General features: G+C 48.2%; 1 protein-coding gene and 1 pseudogene across 1 annotated transcript in view; one reads left to right on the plus strand and one right to left on the minus strand.

Moving 5' to 3' along the window:
* The window catches only part of LOC137436096 (potassium/sodium hyperpolarization-activated cyclic nucleotide-gated channel 2-like), a 231967-nt gene that overhangs the window by 102764 nt on the left and 110707 nt on the right, over positions 1-18496 (plus strand). Inside the window, exon 2 of the mRNA XM_068129812.2 lies at positions 3486-3909. Within this exon, the coding sequence (XP_067985913.1) occupies positions 3486-3909 (424 nt within the window). The remainder of the gene's footprint in view (positions 1-3485; positions 3910-18496) is intronic.
* Positions 13513-13685, minus strand: LOC137437143 (U2 spliceosomal RNA; annotated as a pseudogene).

Consider the following 18496-nt stretch of genomic DNA (forward strand, 5'->3'; position numbering starts at 1 on the left):
GTCTAGGAGCAACAACAGCTCAGTCGTGATGTTGTAGGCCACACAAGCTCACAGAATAGGACTGCAGCGTGCTGAAGCACGTAGCGCGTAAAAATCGTCTGTCCTCGGTTGCAACACTCACTACCGAGTTCCAAACTGCCTCTGGAAGCAACGTCAGCACAACTGTTTGTCAGGAGTTTCATGAAATGGGTTTCCATGGCCGAGCAGCCGCACAGAAGCCTAAGATCACCATGTGCAATGCCAAGTGTCGGCTGAAGTGGTGTAAAGTTCGCCATCATTATACTCTGGAGTAGTGGAAATGCGTTCTCTGGAGTAATGAATCGCGTTTCACCATCTGGCAGTCCGACGGACGAAACTGGGTTTGGCGGATTCCACGAGAATGCTACTTGCCCGAATGCATAGTGCCAACTGTAAAGTTTGGTGGAGGAGGAATAATAGTCTGGGGCTGTTTTTCATGGTTTGGGCTAGGCCCCTTAGTTCCAGTGAAGGGAAATCTTAACACTGCAACACACAATGACATTCTAGACGATTGTGTGCTTTCAACTTTTTCAACAACCGTGTGTTTCAACAACGGACCAATTGGCGTGCGTAGTTGCTGGTTTGCAACCTGCTAAGCACGAAGTTATTCGTGCGCGGCAGCCACAGGTCCGGTAAGTTCGGGAGGGACCAGAGGTTAACCCCCTCGTAGTAAACCCGAAACCCTGGGCCGTAACATATTCAGTGTTCAGGAGCGGGATTCTGGTCCGAGCACCGTACCTATATATATATATTTACTTATTTATTAGCAGTAGGAGGGAGATGGGAAGTCGTGCCCCTTATTCTCTTATTCTAGTTAACCACTATCCAAATGATGTAAGAAGTTTCGTAAGGCCAATCTTTCATACTGTGTTCAGTTATGCTCGGGCTGGTACACGCACTGCCTCTGAGCTGTCTCGCCTGGGTTTGAATCTTCTCCCAGTTATAAGCTGTCATCAGGCAGGGTACTTCATCAATGTGTGTGCCTCTTTCGGATGGATGTTAAAGTGGGCGTCCCATCTGCCGGCATTAGTTGGTGGACGTTAAAAGATCCCACTGCAGATCCCACTTCGCGACTAGTAGCCGAGTTATCGCTGCCACCATGAACAAATTCCAATTTCCTGCCATGATTGACTCCTGGGATGGCAACGGCAAACCACCCACCATAACCAGTGCAAAGAAACTGCTCAACGCTCTGTAAACAATATGGTACATTTCATGTCGTCGCTCACTTTTGATTTAATGTCACCTTTCCCATTATAGAAAAGGTACAACTATATTAGAGTGATTCATCGTCAGCCAACTTGATTGGTTATGACATGAGTAAAGGTGAAAGAAAACAGTTATTTGTTTTGAGGAAATAATAAGATGGTTCACACCGGATAGGAGGTTATTAAACAAGGATATAATCTCGACATTTCATTGATGGAGTAGATGAAAGTAGGTTTTGTTTTTGAGGTGTTGAGCGATACAATAATTATTTGATATATCTTGAAGGTAAAGACAAAGTGGACTAAAATCCAGATGAGATGCAATTTTTTTTTTTTACCTCATTGGAGGTATATGGAATCATTTTAGCAGGAATAATTGGTGTCACGTTGGATAATGAGTTTTGGAATTTATAATTTTATAATGTGTTATTACCCTGCGCTCGCGAAGCGAAAAGCAGGGTTAATCATTCCATGCCGTGTGCCGTACGCGTCTGCATTAAAAAAATTCTTTTTCTCGACAACCGTTGGTCCGATTGATATGAAATTTTCACCATACAAACGCCTCCTCCTCTCGAATATTTTAATGATAATCATGACGTCATAGGTCATGTGGTAAGGCGCCATCTTGGAAAAACCGAAAAATATTGCACCTCTATCTCCAAAACCGCTGCATGGAAAAAATTGAAACATGGCTCATTGTAAAGAACTCCATATGGGGAATAGGTGTTGTTAACAATGACGTCATTGGCACCTTAATTATGACGTCATAATTCGACAAGTAGAATGCTTGATTTGATCAGTATGAATTTTTTTTTTCTCTGCAATTCTTGGTCCAATTGACACGAAATTTTCACCATAGGAGGGCCTCCTCCTGTAGAATATTTTAATGATTATTATGACGTTATAGGTCACGTGGTACAGGCGCCATATTGGAAAAACTTCGCACCTCTATATCTCTGAAACCACTCCAGGGAAAAAATTGAGACCTGGCTCATTGTCAACTACTCCCCATGGGGAATAAGATATGTTAATGATGTCATGGTGCCTTCGTTATGACGTCATAATTTGACAAATACAACTCTTATCCATCCGATCATTATTTTAAAAATTTCAGCAACTGTTGGTCTGATGGACACTAAATCTTCACCACAGGAGCACCTCCTCGAGAATATTTTAATGATTATCATGACGTCATAGGTCATGTGTTACAGGCGCCATCTTGGAAAAACCAAAAAACGTTGCACCTCTATCTCCAAAACCACTCTATGGGAAAAAATTGAAACGTGGCTCATTGTAAATAACTCCAAATGGGGAATAGGTGTTGTTAACGATGACGTCATTGGTGCCATAAATTATGACGTCATAATTCGACAGCGACAATGCTTAGTCTGATCAGTTTGAAATTTATTGAGCATGATCTATGCAACAATTATATTAGAGAATATAAATTTATGATGTCATTGCTCACGTGGTCTGGCAGCCATATTGGATTTAAAAAAAGAAACGTTCAAAAACAGAAGAGTTGGCTCACACCAAGTTGACTGCGCACGGTAAGTATTCTATGAATACCATTTAGTTTTTTTAGAGGCAGTGAGAATGGTTGAATTACAGGCGTGTATAATATGCTTATGCTGGGATCGTGTGTATACGTCTTCCCTTTGTGTTTGGCATTGCCCTTACCAGTCTCCTTTCATCCACATCTTTTTCTCTAATTCTCATGTTGGGCTAGAGAGGAACGTTGTCCTTGTGATCGGGTGGAGATGTCGTGGTGCAGGTTACTTGAGCAGAATTGTTTTTTTCTTGAGCAGCTTTCTTGAAATTTCTTGAGAAAAATTTGTTGTGAAAAAGATTTCTTGAGCAGAAATGCCACAATGCCTCAATGCCACACACACACACACACACACACACACACACACACACACACACACACACACACACACACACACACACACACACACACACACACACACACACACACACACACAATGCACAACCCACAATTCACTGTGCCACAGGAATGCCACAATGCCAGAAATCAGAAATGTTTCACTTTGATAGGCAATCCAATTTTATTACTTTGTCCACCAGAAGTGCAACATGAGTCCCTTAATGCGACTTGAAAATGCACATTAGAGACTTTAAAAATCGTTATTTTATTATCTAATACTTGTATGTCAGAAGTTGAAGCCTGTGTGTAAAATTCTTTAATGCTCTGGATTAATTTGCTGATATTTTAACTTTCTGGTTTTTGTGTTTCAGGTTCTATTGGGACCTCACCATGCTTTTAATAATGGTTGGAAACCTGATCATCATCCCTGTTGGAATCACATTCTTCAAGGAGGAATCCACAACACCATGGATACTGTTTAATGTTGTCTCAGACACATTCTTCCTTTTTGACCTTGCACTCAACTTTCGTACTGGCATTGTGGTTGAAGACAACACTGAGATTATTCTCGATCCTGGGCATATTAAGAGGAAATACTTGCGCACATGGTTCCTCGTTGATTTTGTTTCCTCCATCCCTGTCGATTACATCTTCCTCATCGTTGAGAGTGGGATCGACACGGATATGTACAAGACGGCTCGTGCGCTCAGAATTGTGCGCTTTGCGAAGATTCTCAGCCTCCTGCGTCTTCTGAGGCTCTCACGCCTCATCAGATATATGCACCAGTGGGAGGAGGTGAGCAACATATTCGCACAAGTACACAAAATCGAGCAGCTTATTAACATGCATCTAATCATGTTATAGACTCCAATTGCTTCCTTCGTCAACCATGCCAATTTGTCGCCGTCGCAGTCTCACAGTCCCAGCCAGTCGTGCATTTAGATCTCTCTGCATCTTATGTACGTCATAGGGTCAGGTAGAGGAGGGAAACTGAATAAAAAACTGAAAAGCGAAGTTGGAGAGAAAATAGGAGAGGCTAACGTATATAGATTGGAGGCAAGATAGAGCATATCTGGCTAAGGGGGGCAGAAAGAGGGATGTTCAAATCGTCCATTTTGCACATGTTATATGTAGATGACCCAAAAATGTAAATGTTTGTGTATGTATTTTCATGTTGAAAATGTTTATGGAAAGAGAGGAAAAACTGGGAATAAAGTCGAAATAAAACGTGCAAAGATGAAATGATCCTTGGTACAGTCACTTGTTGATGATATGACACTGTGATTGGTTGTCATGCTGGCAATCAGAAAGTAAAGGTGGTGCTATCACTATAATGTGGTGAATGTATGGTGCATGCAGTCGGACCCCGCTATTCGCGGGGGATACGTTCCTGGAAAATCGGTGAATAGCAAAACCCGCAAATATCGGGCATTGCTTCAATGGAAAAAGGGTGGGGATGAGGTCCCAAGTCGAGAAAATCCGTGAATAGAGGACCAAACCGCGAACGGCGAGGCAAAATCCGCAAATGGTGACGCAAATCCCGAGAATGTCGACGATAATCCGCGAAGTTCGATGAACGTCCTGGAAATGTCGAGACAAAACCCGCGAATGTCGATGAAAATCCGCGAATGAATGCCGTGTCATTACTTCAATGGGTAAAAGGGAGACAGCTCATTGCACTAATAGATACTGTGGAGCGTTTTCATTTTGTGCAGTAACTCGCAGGGATGACGTGTTATGCAGCTGGTGGGATATCCCGCGAAGTATTGTTTACCTGTGAATGGTGGAATATCACGTGAAGTTATTGACAGTGTGAATGACAGGATATCCTGCGAAAGCCGTGAAAACGCGAAACACACGGCAGCAAACACAGGAGCAGGTCATGCTCGCAGCTCGCAGATGTTTTTTTTGCGTATGTCTAGCTGCTTTATGCATGGCTGGTGAAAAATGGGTTTGATAAATAACGTATGTAAAGCTCACGGCTCGTGAATTATTATTTTTTGCGTCCCTGAAAAACCGTTAATTCTGAGTATATCCTGAGCCTCAGGAATAATATCCTGAGCTTCACCAAAAACGAATCAATTCTTCCTTATCCCAAGGGCAATCATCCCACCAACTTTCATCCAAATCCGTTCAGAACATTTCCAGATATCTTGTTCACAAACACACGAACATACGAACACACACACACACGGACGGACACGATCGAATGCGTTACTCCCTGGCGGGAGTAATAAACCTGAAAATCGCAGAGCCAGAACCAGAATTACTTATTTGGTCTGGGAAGCCCATGCGGGGTTTCTTCTTCCTCAGCCTCTCACAACCCTGGGTGATTATGCGATCTTTTAAAAAAAAGTTGGAATTTTGCCAAATCTGTTTTATTCGTTTGTTAATATACCTCAGCCATTCACAAATCTGGAACTGTCTTTATAAGTTCATCAAATACTGACACCGCGAATGACATTCGCTGAGCTAAATGTTGATATCTCTTCTGAGGTAACAAAAAAAAAAAAAAAACGTTTTAAAGCATTATACGTATCAAACGATACATTTTATGAAACGGGGAAACCTAATACACACTTTGGTGGTTTTCAAATGACAGAATATGCCTTTATTAGAAAAAAAAAGAACATTGAAGACGACGCTGCTAAAAAAATACACCGCTCTAACGCATAACCACGAGTTTAAACTACATTTACAACAAATATGAAAACTATTTTCATATCACAATGTTAAATATAGAAGATAATGTTAAAAAAAATGAGCCCTATCTTCCAATGGTAAACAATCCTTCAAAAATTCCTGGATCGGGAATAATATCCTGAGCTTCACCAAAAACTAATCAATTCTTCCTTATCCCAAGGGCAATCATCCCACCAACTTTCATCCAAATCCGTTCAGAACTTTTCCAGATATCTTGTTCACAAACACACGAACACACACACACACACACACACACACACACACACACACACACGAACCCTGGCGGGAGTAAAAAGAAGAAGATGAAAGTGAAACACTGGTGTGATGGGCACTACAGTCTTGCATTTGCCCATCACGTTGAAGGGTAAACACGTACATTTGCTTTGCATTCCAATGACCTTTATTCATCGTAATTGCATATTGTCATAGTTAAAATATATACACTTTAGATTCCCCATTTGTTTAATCTTGATGACTACTTGTTTTTTGGAGCTGGCAGTATATCACGTGAAATACATTAACCACTGAGTTATCCAGTCTGAGTTATATTTCTTCTCAGGCAGGGCGATGGATTTCTGCAAGGCAGATGCTGTTTATTTGGGGGGGGGGGGGGGTGTTGCGTCCTGTCCCATTTCCTGGATGGAACTCACTTGTTGATGTTAATGCTTCCATTAAATCTTTCAACAAGTACAAAAAGTTTTAATTAAAACAAAAGCCACGTCGATGTTACACAATGCCGAGATGCAGCTGTGCCTATAACGTCAATGTTATAGGCACAGGACATTCCTATTGATTCGATTACTTGATGTTATTTTTGTGCAAAGTGAAAATATATCTCGGCAATTTCCCGTGTGTGGCGACGAATTTTTAATATATCTCGGCATTTTCCCATCTGTTATTTCAGGCGGTGTATGACTGACCATGCCGCGATTTAAAAATATATATATCTCGGCAATTTCCCGTGTGTGGCGACACGTGAACGAAGCTACGCTCCTCTCTCCACATTATTGTGACGACGTATAAATTAAATATTTCATCGTGACGATTGTCATCAAATGGACGAATTTTTAATATATCTCGGCATTTTCCCATCTGTTATTTCGGGCAGTGTATGACTGACCATGCCGCGATTTTTAAAAAATATATCTCAATGGACTTGAAGTTACAGGCCTTTGAGAATTCATTTCGTTCTATAAAGGGCAACTTTCATCGGATTTTCTTCCCGTTTTTTTTCAACCGAGTCTAAAACTATGTTAGCGACTGTGAAAAATGAAATGATATATCGAATTTGATTTGAAATAAAACTGTGTGAGAGAGGAAGACACCACGGGCCTACAAAACAGGCCTCAAAGCTATGCGAGTTAATAAAATGGTGGATATTTGTTTATATGAAGGCTCTCCCAGAATGGGTGGAGCTATGGTTCCCAGAATGGGTGGAGCTTTGAGGTTTTGTCTTCTCTGCAAGAACAAGAAGAACAAGTACAAAAAGTTTTAATTAAAACAAAAGCCGCGTCAATGTTACACAATGCCTTGATGCAGCTGTGCCTATAACGTCGATGTTATAGGCACAGGACATTTCTATTGATTCGATTACTTGATGTTATTTTTGTGCAAAGTGAAAATATATCTCGGCAATTTCCCGTGTGTGGCGACGAATTTTTAATATATCTCGGCATTTTCCCGTGTGTGGTGACACGTGAACGAAGCTATGCTCCTCTCTCCACATTATTGTGACGACGTATAAATTAAATATTTCATCGTGACGATTGTCATCAAATGGACGAATTTTTAATATATCTCAGCATTTTCCCGTCTGTTATTTCGGGCGGTGTATGACTGACCATGCCGCGATTTTAAAAAAAAACATCTCAATGGACTTGAAGTTACAGGCCTTTGAGAATTCATTTAGTTCTTTAAAGGGCAACTTTCATCGGATTTTCTTCCCGTTTTTTTTCAACCGAGTCTAAAACTATGTTAGCGACTGTGAAAAATGAAATGATATATCGAATTTGATTTGAAATAAAACTGTGTGAGAGAGGAAGACACCACGGGCCTACAAAACAGGCCTCAAAGCTATGCGAGTTAATAAAATGGTGGATATTTGTTTATATGAAGCCTCTCCCAAAATGGGTGGAGCTATGGTTCCCAGAATTGGTGGAGCTTTGAGGTTTTGTCTTCTCTGTAAGAACAAGAAGAACAAGAAGAAGAAGAACAAGAAGAACAACAACAACAGCAGAGGGCACTCTATTAGCAGCGTCTGCGATGCGGCTAACAAGAAGAAGAACAACAACAACAGCAGAGGGCACTCTATGAGCAGCATCCGCGACGCGGCTAAAAAGAGTTGTGGCCGTTGTATACTGGTGCGATGGCCAACTTCCAAATTCTTTCCATGGGGGTTACGAGCTGCTTCAGCCACACTCTTCCACTGAGTAGTGAATTTCTTAAGTGGAGAGTTATAAATGTAACAAGTACAGGTACATACAAACCGCCTCCGTCGTGCGAAGTCCTTCCTTGGCACACCTGAGCTCCTCACCACATACAAGGCTTTTATCTGCAGCTCAATGGAATACTGCTCTCCCCTCTGGGCTGGTGCTCCTGCCTCACACCTAGCTCGTCTTCACGCTGTTGAAACCAAAGCATTCAGAATCATTGGAATCTCCCGCGATGAAGCTAACTCCGAGGGCCTTTCACTCACTCGCACTAGGCAGGTAGGTGGTCCTACAGGTCCTAAAGGCAAATATTCCTACAGGTCGCACAAGATGTGCCTGCAACCCTCTTTTGGTTAAACTGCCAAAATCAAGACTCTCTGCTCACCTTCACTCCTTCATTCCTCTTTTCTCCCGCCTCTGGAACAAACTCCCTCACTCTCTTCAATCCCACTCCACCCTCCAAGTCTTTAAAACAGCTGTTCACCACCATCTCTTATCTTCCCCCATCTAAAACCTTGATCTTTTCTACCCCCGCTAATTTCACCCCAATTCCACTTTTTGAAATACCAACTTTTGTCCTGGAAGTCCTTGGTGTCCTTGTGTTTTATACTTCTCCCTCCCCTTCCCCCCCCCCCCCTTCCCACGCCTCCTCCCCCCGGGCCCTCTCCCTTCCACACATCTCCCTGCTCTCGGATGTTGTGTGTGTGTGCTTCCCCTTTTCTCCCCATCTTGTCTGCCGCTCCCTCTTTTTGTGTATTTTGTTTGTCTGGTCGATTTGTTTGTGAAGTTAATGTTAGCTCTTTCACGAGCCTCGATTCAGTATACAAAAAAAAAAAAGAAAAAAAAAAAGTACACCGCCCCCATGGCAAATAAAGAAATATCCTCGAGTGCAGCATTGTTGGGGCGCCTAAAGTGCCCCGGCAACACTGCCGTGCGGCTCATAGAGACTGTATTGGGAGGGAGAGGTGTACAATAATTGATTAACTGCATAATTAAAATCAACAAATAGTGATCATAAAATATTTTCTTAATCAATTGGCTAATGGCATACCTAACTACCATTGCTTCATTCGAAGCTATAACTTTTAGAAAAGTAATTGAATAAGTCATCAATCGAAAAAATCAAATAATTAATTTATTAATCAAGAAATAATTCATCGATTAATCAATAAATTAAAAATATCCTTGATAGCCACATCACTTGGTCACTGTCGTGTCCAAATATTAGCTTCCTAGCTCAAAAGGTGCCCGAGGTATTGCCCAGATGAGAAAGAAAATAAATAAGTGATCAATAACGAAAATAAATAAATAGTAATCATAAAAAAATTAAATAGTTAATCAATTGGCTAATATAATAAATAAACCACCACCATTTCATCCGAATCTGTAACTTTAAAAAAATGAATTAATTAAGTCATTAACCGAGTAATTAAATAAAAATTAATCGATGAATTGATCAATCAAAAATAGCCTTTACAGCCAAATCACATGGTCATTGTCATGTCCAAATATCAGCTTCCTCGTTCGAAAGGTGCCTGAGATAATGCCCAGAAGAGAAAGGAAATAAATAAATGATTAATAATAAATAATAGTCATAAATAATTAATCAATTGGCTGATAGAATACATAAGCTAACACCATTTCATCCGAATCTGTAACTTAAAAAAAATTGTCATTAATCGAATAATTAAATAATTAATCGATTAATTGATTAATCAAGAAATCAAAAACCATTTTAAAACCAAAAAAACATTTTAAAACCTTCTTTTTTTTAAAACATCAAAAACCAATCAAAAACCTTTACAGCCAAATCACTTGGTCATTGTCATGTCCAAATATCAGCTTCCTAACTCAAAAGGTGCCTGAGATAATGGTCAGAAGAGAAAGGAAATATTGTCCTGTGGATGCTCTATTAAGACGGAGCACCCACGGATGACCAATTGAGCTTACTTTGAGGCGTTATCAAATACGGACTCGCTATATATGCGCGGGAAGAAAAGAGAAGAAGAAGAAGCGGGAGCTTTACCTGACGCGATCCCCGAGCAGTCTTCAAACCTGCAGGAAATTAAACTCATGAACACGGATTTTGAATGTACAAGAATAACACGGCTTTATTGCCGGACCCAGAGAACAAAGAATGCGACGGTAAATAAATATGATCCTAAATCGGAGCGCTCACACACCGGACGTAACCAACAGACGAAGGAGGATATATCAAAAAGAACCGTTGTGTTTTGTGTGGTGCGAGCTTATCTCTGTCTGCGGTGTGTGTCCTCATCAACGTCACCAACTCGAGCACGCAGTCCGGACGTGGCGCTGGTGTTGGCGGGAACTGCTCGGCCGTTGGCGAGAAACAGGCCTCGATGTCCTCGTACTCTCGTCCACGCGCCGCCTCTCCCGTCGGCTGTTTCAATCCCAGATGCCAAACGAACAGGGGAACGAGGAGACGAGACCGGCACGCAACCACTTGCCGAAGTCCAGAACGCAGATCGTCCACACACACTCGTGGGCAGGCTCCAGAGCCAGAGGGCAGTCCAACAACGAGATGAACCAGAACAAGAAGGGCAAAATGCTGGCTTGCGAGTCGTTTTATCGGCCGTCTCGTGACATCAGCTCTCTCTCCCCGCCAATCAGTGCGTCGCTTCTTGCCCTCTCGAATGTTCTTCTTGCGTCCGTCCCTTCCCATTGGCCGAGTGCTTCGGGCCCTTCTTCTCATGCCGTCTGTCGCGTCCTTCACCTTCCTTCCACCAATCAGTGGCTAGCTTCTTGGCCCTGCCTTGACCAATCACAAGCTTCATCCTGCCTCGTCTCCCTTTTGGTGGTGTCTCTTGCCTGATTTACTCGATGTTTCATCGCCATGCCGGCATAATGTGCGGCCGCTTCCTGACTGTTTTTCCGGTAAGTTTTATTGTTATTGTGGCGGAGGGGGGATTTAAGTAGTGTTTGTGTGGTGTAACTAATGGGCCTAACTAATGTCTATGGTGCATTGCCATACAGGACACATGGATGATCACAGGTTTGACACACTGGGGAATTAGCTTAATCCTTATTCTACTTATCAGTCATCCTTGTTTGACCACAAATATACTCTTAATCCGAACAAACCGCCTAAACAGAACTTATTACATCAAGATTCCCTATCATGACAACCGGAGCATGATACATACACAGATCTACCTGGATCTATATAGGTCACTACCCCACCGACATCACAATATATAAGTACTTAATTAATCGATAATAATTAAGTAACTAATCAATTAATTGATTAATCAAAAAACAAAGCAGCGTTTTTGACAATGTACTTGCTCACTATTGTGCCCAAATTTCAGCTTCCTAGCTCAAAGGATGGCTGAGATATCGCCCAGACAAACAAACAAGAAAACAAACAAACAAACAAACGACCGGAGTGAAAACTGAGTACTCCCTTTCAGCATGCGTCATTGCCGAGCCCCTTCGGTGCCCGGCAATGATGTTATGCAGCACCTGGAGATTGCATAGGAAAGGAGGGATGTACAATAGAATCGAAGGTTGACCAGAATTTGTGTATCATTAGTTTGTAGGATAGCCTCGAGTTATGTACACTCAACTCTGGGATGTCTAATCTGAGCTCGAATCCATACCCAGCTATAAACTGTCACCCTGTGCCCATTTGCTAGAAGTCTGGAAAAGAGCTATCCTGAGGTTAAGATTCTTATCTTGTGGATAACTATCTGAAGGATAAAATCCGGTTGGATAGCCATCCTCCAGATAAGGTGCGGATAAACTTTTGATTGGTAGATGGCAATGTCCCACAATGCATTTCACTGTCTCGTCCGCTTGCAAGGCTATCATGGTGGCTGAAGTCAAATACACAAGAAAGAGGAAGGCAACCTTTTGGCGCAGCGAACGGGATATTTGTTGTGTCGGCCGGCAGAAGATCATTTAAAGCTCATTAGGAATAAGTTTTCCAACACACAAACGAATAATGTGCAGAGAAGGAATGATTGAAGATCACAGCTGCCATTAATGGCGTCGGAGACAACTATTACTCCGTGGTTCAATCCATCCACGACCTTTTGAGATATCGTACAATATATAATTCCCCCCCCCCCCCCCCCATCTCAATGGTGAAGAATCACTTTAAAATCTGGATCTTCATCAAAATCGAATCATTTCGTCTTTGTCAAACACCCAACGTCTCCACCAAATTTCATCCAAATCCATACAAATTTTTTTGAGATATCCTGTTTGCAAACAGGCAGTGGTGAAAACATATCCTCCATCCACCTTTGGTGGCGGAAGGAATAATTAATCTTCCAAGATTTTTCCACGAAATTTCTTGATAGTCCAGAAATCCTAGCAAATGGAATGGGTCATCTTCCAAAACCCTTTGTGAAGAACATTACTGAGCACACGTAGGGTTTGCTCACCTGCAAGTAATGGACGACATCATCCAACCTGTGAAAAGCCCGACGTTTGGTTGCTTTCTCTTCCTTGTAAAGGCTGTAGATAATGAGGTGACTAGAAGCCTTGCACAAAAGAAGAGGAGAAAAGAACATCGTCCTTACCTCCACCACCGAAGGTGGATGCACGTTATGTTTTCACCCTCTGTCTGTCTGTGAACAAGATATCTCAAAAAGTTGTGGACGGATTCAAACGGAATTTGGCAGAGAGGTAGCACATGTGACGAGGACTAATCGTTTTGATTTTGGTGAAGATCTGAATATGGATTCAGATACGAGAATTATTTAATTTTTTAAGTGATTCTTCACCATTGAGAGATGGGCGAAAAACGATGTATAACACGATATTTTAAAAAGTTATGGACGGGTTATGAATAAACTTGGTGGACGAGTTGGTTCGGTGACAATAACAAGCCGATTAGATTCTGGTTCAGGTACGAATCCAGATCCGGCCTATCAGTGGGAGACAAAACATAAACTGTTCAACCAGGCGGAGGTTTGCGCTCTACTGAGTGCCGTTCTAGCATTTGTCCTTTTTTTCATTTTTAATTCCATCAATCTTTTTACAATAGCCATCGCAAGTAAGGTTTGAACGTGCAGATAGAGGAGGAGGAGAGGGAGGAGGGGGGGGGGGGGGGGGGAGAATAATTAAGTGGGAAGAATATTGAAGAAAGAAGGAACCCACAAACCAGTGTGTACAACTTCCCTTTGCACTCAACGGAGTTTTGAATTTTAAATACTTCTCTGATGGCAAAAAAGTCTTAAGTTTTAATTTAAGAATCTTTTCTTTGTTTTCAAGATTCTCCCAAAGGGGGGGGGGGGGAGGGTGCCCCATTCCCGGAGGTACTGCAATACCGGGCCGATGCGTGGAGCGGACGGAGCAAGCCCCTAATCCAACTCCCAATATCCAAAAAACCATTTAATAGACGAGTCCCGCATTGCGGGACATATCAGTTATTAAACTGATTAAAAAAACATTGCCTCAAACAGGGAACTGAAGGAGCTGCGCTCCAACGCGAGTCGAAAGAATTGACGTGACCAAAGACGGAATTCGTCCGAGTTGCTTTATTGAAACAAAACAGCTCAGGTATTCTGACAAGCCCGTTTATCGGGCAGCAATATATATACACATTTATGCCGGGGCGTTTGCCCGGGAAAACCGAGACCGGGCATGCCCGGGTGTCAAGGGCGAGTCCTGGAAAGGCGAGTCTGGACATGCCCGGGCGTCCTGGACGCGGCCTGGCAAGTCGAGGCTGGGCGTGCCGGACGCGGCCTGGCAAGTCGAGGCTGGGCGTGCCCAGGCGCTCTGGGCGAGCCCTGGAAAGGCGAGAGCGGGCATGCCCGGGAAAGACGAGACCGGGCGTGCCCGGGAGGTTCGGGCATGCCCGGGAACAGCGAGTCCGGGCATGCCCAGGAGAGGCTTGTCTGGGACCGTCCGGACGAGCCCGGCATGGCGATCGCGCCCTGGCCGCGTCCTGGCAGGTGCAAGGCGATTGTGTACATTCAGCGGGAACCGCTACACACGCCCCTCCAGAATCGACCTGCACCGGCAGGGTCAATTTAAGGGGGGTCCGGATGACCCGGCCGAAGCGACCCCTGGAGGGTCGTGGGGGGGGGGGGGGGGGGGGTCCGATCTGGTGGTGGGTGGTCGAGCGGGGGGAACTGTGGACGGGGGGCTGCCTCGCCGCAGAGGAAGGGCCAACCGTGGTGGTCGGTCGACGTCCACGTGCGCCGGTTTGAGGCGGTCCACAGAGATCCGGTCCGACCGGCCGCCGACGTCGACGACGAAGGAGTTGTCGCCCCGTCGCAGGACCCGGAAGGGCCCGTCGTACGGCGGCCGGAGTGGCCCCCGGTGCGCGTCATGATGCACAAAGACGTACTCCGCTGTGCGAAGCGCCGGGGGGACGTAGGACTGGGGGCCACCGTGGTGGGACGTTGGCACGGGGGCAAATCGTCTGGCGGCCTCCTGGAGGTCCGAGCGCTGGTGTGCGGCGGACCAGGGACTGGTAGCGTCGGGCACGAACTCGCCCGGGACGCGGAGCGGCTGGCCGTAGACTAGCTCGGCGGCGGATGCCCGGAGGTCCTCCTTGGGGGCCGTGCGGAGGCCAAAAAGGACCCACGGCAGCCGGGCGGTCCAACCGTCGTCCTGAAGGCCGGCCATGAGTGCGGCCTTCATGGAGCGGTGAAACCGCTCGCACAACCCGTTGGCTTGGGGGTGGTAGGCTGTGGTGCGGTGCAGCGTGACCCCCAACGAGCGGGCGACCGCGCCCCAAAGTTCGGACGTGAACTGTGGGTCGCGGTCGGACGAGATGTCCGCCGGTGCGCCGAAGCGCGCGACCCAGGTGGCGATGAACGCCTGCGCCACGTCGGCGGTGGTGGTGGAGGTGAGGGGCACGGTCTCCGGCCACCTGGTGGTCCTGTCCACCATGGTGAGCAGGTGGGTGAACCCCCGCGATGGGGGCAGGGGACCCACCAGGTCCACGTGGACGTGGTCGAAACGCTGTGCAGGCACGGTGAAAGGTGCTAGCGGGGCCTGGGTGTGGCGGTGGACCTTGGCCCGCTGGCAGGCCGTGCAGGCGTTGGCCCAGTCGCGGACGTTCCGTCGAAGGCCGTGCCAGACGAAACGCGCCGACACCAGCTTCTGAGAAGCTTTCCGGCCCGGGTGAGAAAGGCCGTGGATGGAGGCGAAGATGCGGTGCTGCCAGGAAACGGGCACGATGGGGCGAGGCTGGCCCTGGGAGACGTCGCAGAGCAGGACGGTGCCCGCGAAGGGGATGTCGGCCAGGCGGAGGCCCGTGTCCGCCGCCCGGAGGGCCTGCACCGAGGTGTCGGTGGTCTGGTCGGCCGCCATGAGCGCGAAGTCCACGCCGAGGTGGACCGCATTCACGCTGGCCCGAGAAAGACAGTCGGCCACGGCGTTGTCTTTGCCGGTGACGTGCCGGATGTCCGTGGTGAATTCCGACACGGCGGAGAGGTGGCGCTGCTGGCGGGCCGACCACGGCTCCGTGACTTTGGCCATTGCGTAGACCAACGGCTTGTGGTCGACGAAAGCCGTGAACGGGCGGCCCTCCAGGAGGTGTCGGAAATGGCGAACGGCCAGGAATAGACCGAGCAGCTCGCGGTCGAACGTGCTGTATTTTAACTCGTTCGGCCGGAGTTGCCGGCTGAAAATAGCGAGTGGCTGCCAAATCCTGTCCACCCATTGTTCATGGACGGCGCCCACCGCGTAGTTGGAGGCGTCCGTAGTGAGGGCGATGGGCGCGTTGAGCACCGGGTGAGCCAGCAGCGTTGCGTATGCGAGGGCCCGTTTTGCGCTCGCGAAGGCCGCGTCCATGGCCGCGGACCAAACGATGTCATGCTTGGCCGGCTTGCCCCGGAGGGCCTCGTAAAGGGGCCGCATGAGCTGAGCAGCGCGGGGCACGAATCGGTGATAAAAATTCACCATGCCGAGGAACTCTTGTAGGGCCTTGATGGAACGGGGACGCGGGAACGTGGTGATGGCCTCGACCTTGGTCGGCAGCGGCACGGCCCCGGTCTTGGTGATGGGGTGGCCCAAAAAGTCAATGGTCGTCGTGCCGAAGTGGCATTTGGCCGGGTTGACAATTAAGCCGTGCTCGCTGAGGCGACCGAACAGTGTTCGGAGGTGGAGGAGGTGCTCGGCGCGGGACGTGCTAGCGACGAGGATGTCGTCCAGATAGACGAAAAGAAATGGCAGGTCGCGCAGCACGCCGTCCATTAAGCACTGGAACGCCTGGGCCGCATTCTTGAGGCCAAACGGCATCCTCAAAAATTCGAACAGGCCGAACGGCGTGATGACGGCCGTCTTCGGGACGTCGGCCGCCCGGACAGGTACCTGGTGGTATCCCCGTATCAGGTCAATTTTGGAAAATATGACCCGTCCCGCCAAACGGGCGGAAAAGTCCTGGATGTGCGGGATCGGGTACCTGTCGGGGGTGGTAGCGTCGTTGAGGCGGCGGTAGTCGCCACACGGGCGCCATCCGCCCCCCGGCTTTGGCACGATGTGCAGTGGTGAGGCCCACGCACTATTGGAGCGCCGCACGATGCCGAGGTGCTCCAACGCGTCGAACTCGGCCTTTGCCACGGCGAGCTTGGCCGGGTCGAGGCGGCGGGCCCTGGCGTAGACCGGCGGGCCCGTAGTGGGTATGTGGTGCTCGATCCCATGCCGCACTGCGACGGCCGAAAACGTCGGCCGCGTGAGGGCCGGGAATTCCACGAGCAGGCGAGCGAACTCGTTCGCCGTCGGGAGGGTGCACGCCAGTTCGGTCGGCGCGGAGCTGCTCATTGTGCACGCCAGGGAGCTGAAGGTCTCGGCGTTGACAAGGCGACGTCGTTTGACGTCGACCAGCAGCCCGTGCGCGCAGAGGAAGTCGGCGCCCAGCAAAGCCATGGGGACGCAGGCGGTCACAAAGGTCCACTGAAAGCGCTGGCTGCCGAAGCAGAGGGTGACGTCACGCGGGCCGAAAGTGCGTATGGCCGAGCCATTAGCAACGACCAAAGAGGGGCCGCAAACGGCGTCCCGCATGTCCTGCTCGGAGGCGGGTATGACGCTCAGTTGGGCGCCAGTGTCACAAAGGAAACGCCGCCCGGACGCTTTGTCCCGAATAAAAAGCAAGTTGCCCGTGTGGCCAGCGATCATGGCTAGGAATGAACGCCGGCCCGGCCGTTTCCCGACTTGCCGAAAGTGCACGGGGGTCGGCACGTCCGAGCCTTGTGTCCGAACCTGGCGTGGTAATAACACCACGCCTGGTCAGGTGGAGGCCCCGGCCGTCGTGTCGGAAGCGGTCGGCGCTGCGTGGCGGCCGCCAGTTGCACCGGCAGTTCGGCCTCCAACCGCGCAGGGCGCTCGGGCGTCGCCTCGGATGGCGGCAGGCTCCAGGTAGCCGCGCCGATGTGTTGGCCTGCCGAGGAGATCTTATCGGCTTCCCTGGCGAGGGCGCGGGGATCGGTGATCGACGTGCCAGCCAGGGCGAGGCGTACCGGGTGAGGCAGCTGGCGAAGGAACAGCTCGCGGAACAGAAAATCCAGAGAGTGCTCACCGAGCAACGAGAGCATATAGTCCATGCGCTCGGACGGGCGCGTGTCGCCGAGCTCGGGCAGGTCGAGCAGGCGCCGTGCGCGTGCCGCCGGTGAGAGGGCGAAAGCGTCGAGGAGGAGCGTCTTCAGCGCGTCATACTTGTCAGCAGCCGGCGGGTGCTCGAGTAGGCTCAGGGCGTGGGCCGCGGTGGCGGAACCGAGCGCTGCCACGACGTGGTGGAAGCGGGTGTCGTCCGCGGTGATGCCTCGCAGGGCGAACCGGGAGTCCGCCTGGGTGAACCAAACAGCCGTGTGAGCCTCCCAGAAGGTAGGCAGTTTAAGAGTCACTGCCGTGTCCATGTCGGTAGGTCACCAGTGAAGGAGCTGCGCTCCAACGCGAGTCGAAAGAATTGACGTGACCAAAGACGGAATTCGTCCGAGTTGCTTTATTGAAACAAAACAGCTCAGGTATTCTGACAAGCCCGTTTATCGGGCAGCAATATATATACACATTTATGCCGGGGCGTTTGCCCGGGAAAACCGAGACCGGGCATGCCCGGGTGTCAAGGGCGAGTCCTGGAAAGGCGAGTCTGGACATGCCCGGGCGTCCTGGACGCGGCCTGGCAAGTCGAGGCTGGGCGTGCCGGACGCGGCCTGGCAAGTCGAGGCTGGGCGTGCCCGGGCGCTCTGGGCGAGCCCTGGAAAGGCGAGAGCGGGCATGCCCGGGAAAGACGAGACCGGGAGGTTCGGGCGTGCCCGGGAACATCGATG

The sequence above is a fragment of the Myxine glutinosa genome, chromosome 11 (genome assembly GCF_964187855.1).
Source record: "Myxine glutinosa chromosome 11, kmMyxGlut1.1, whole genome shotgun sequence".
NCBI classification, from domain to species: Eukaryota; Metazoa; Chordata; class Myxini; order Myxiniformes; family Myxinidae; genus Myxine; species Myxine glutinosa.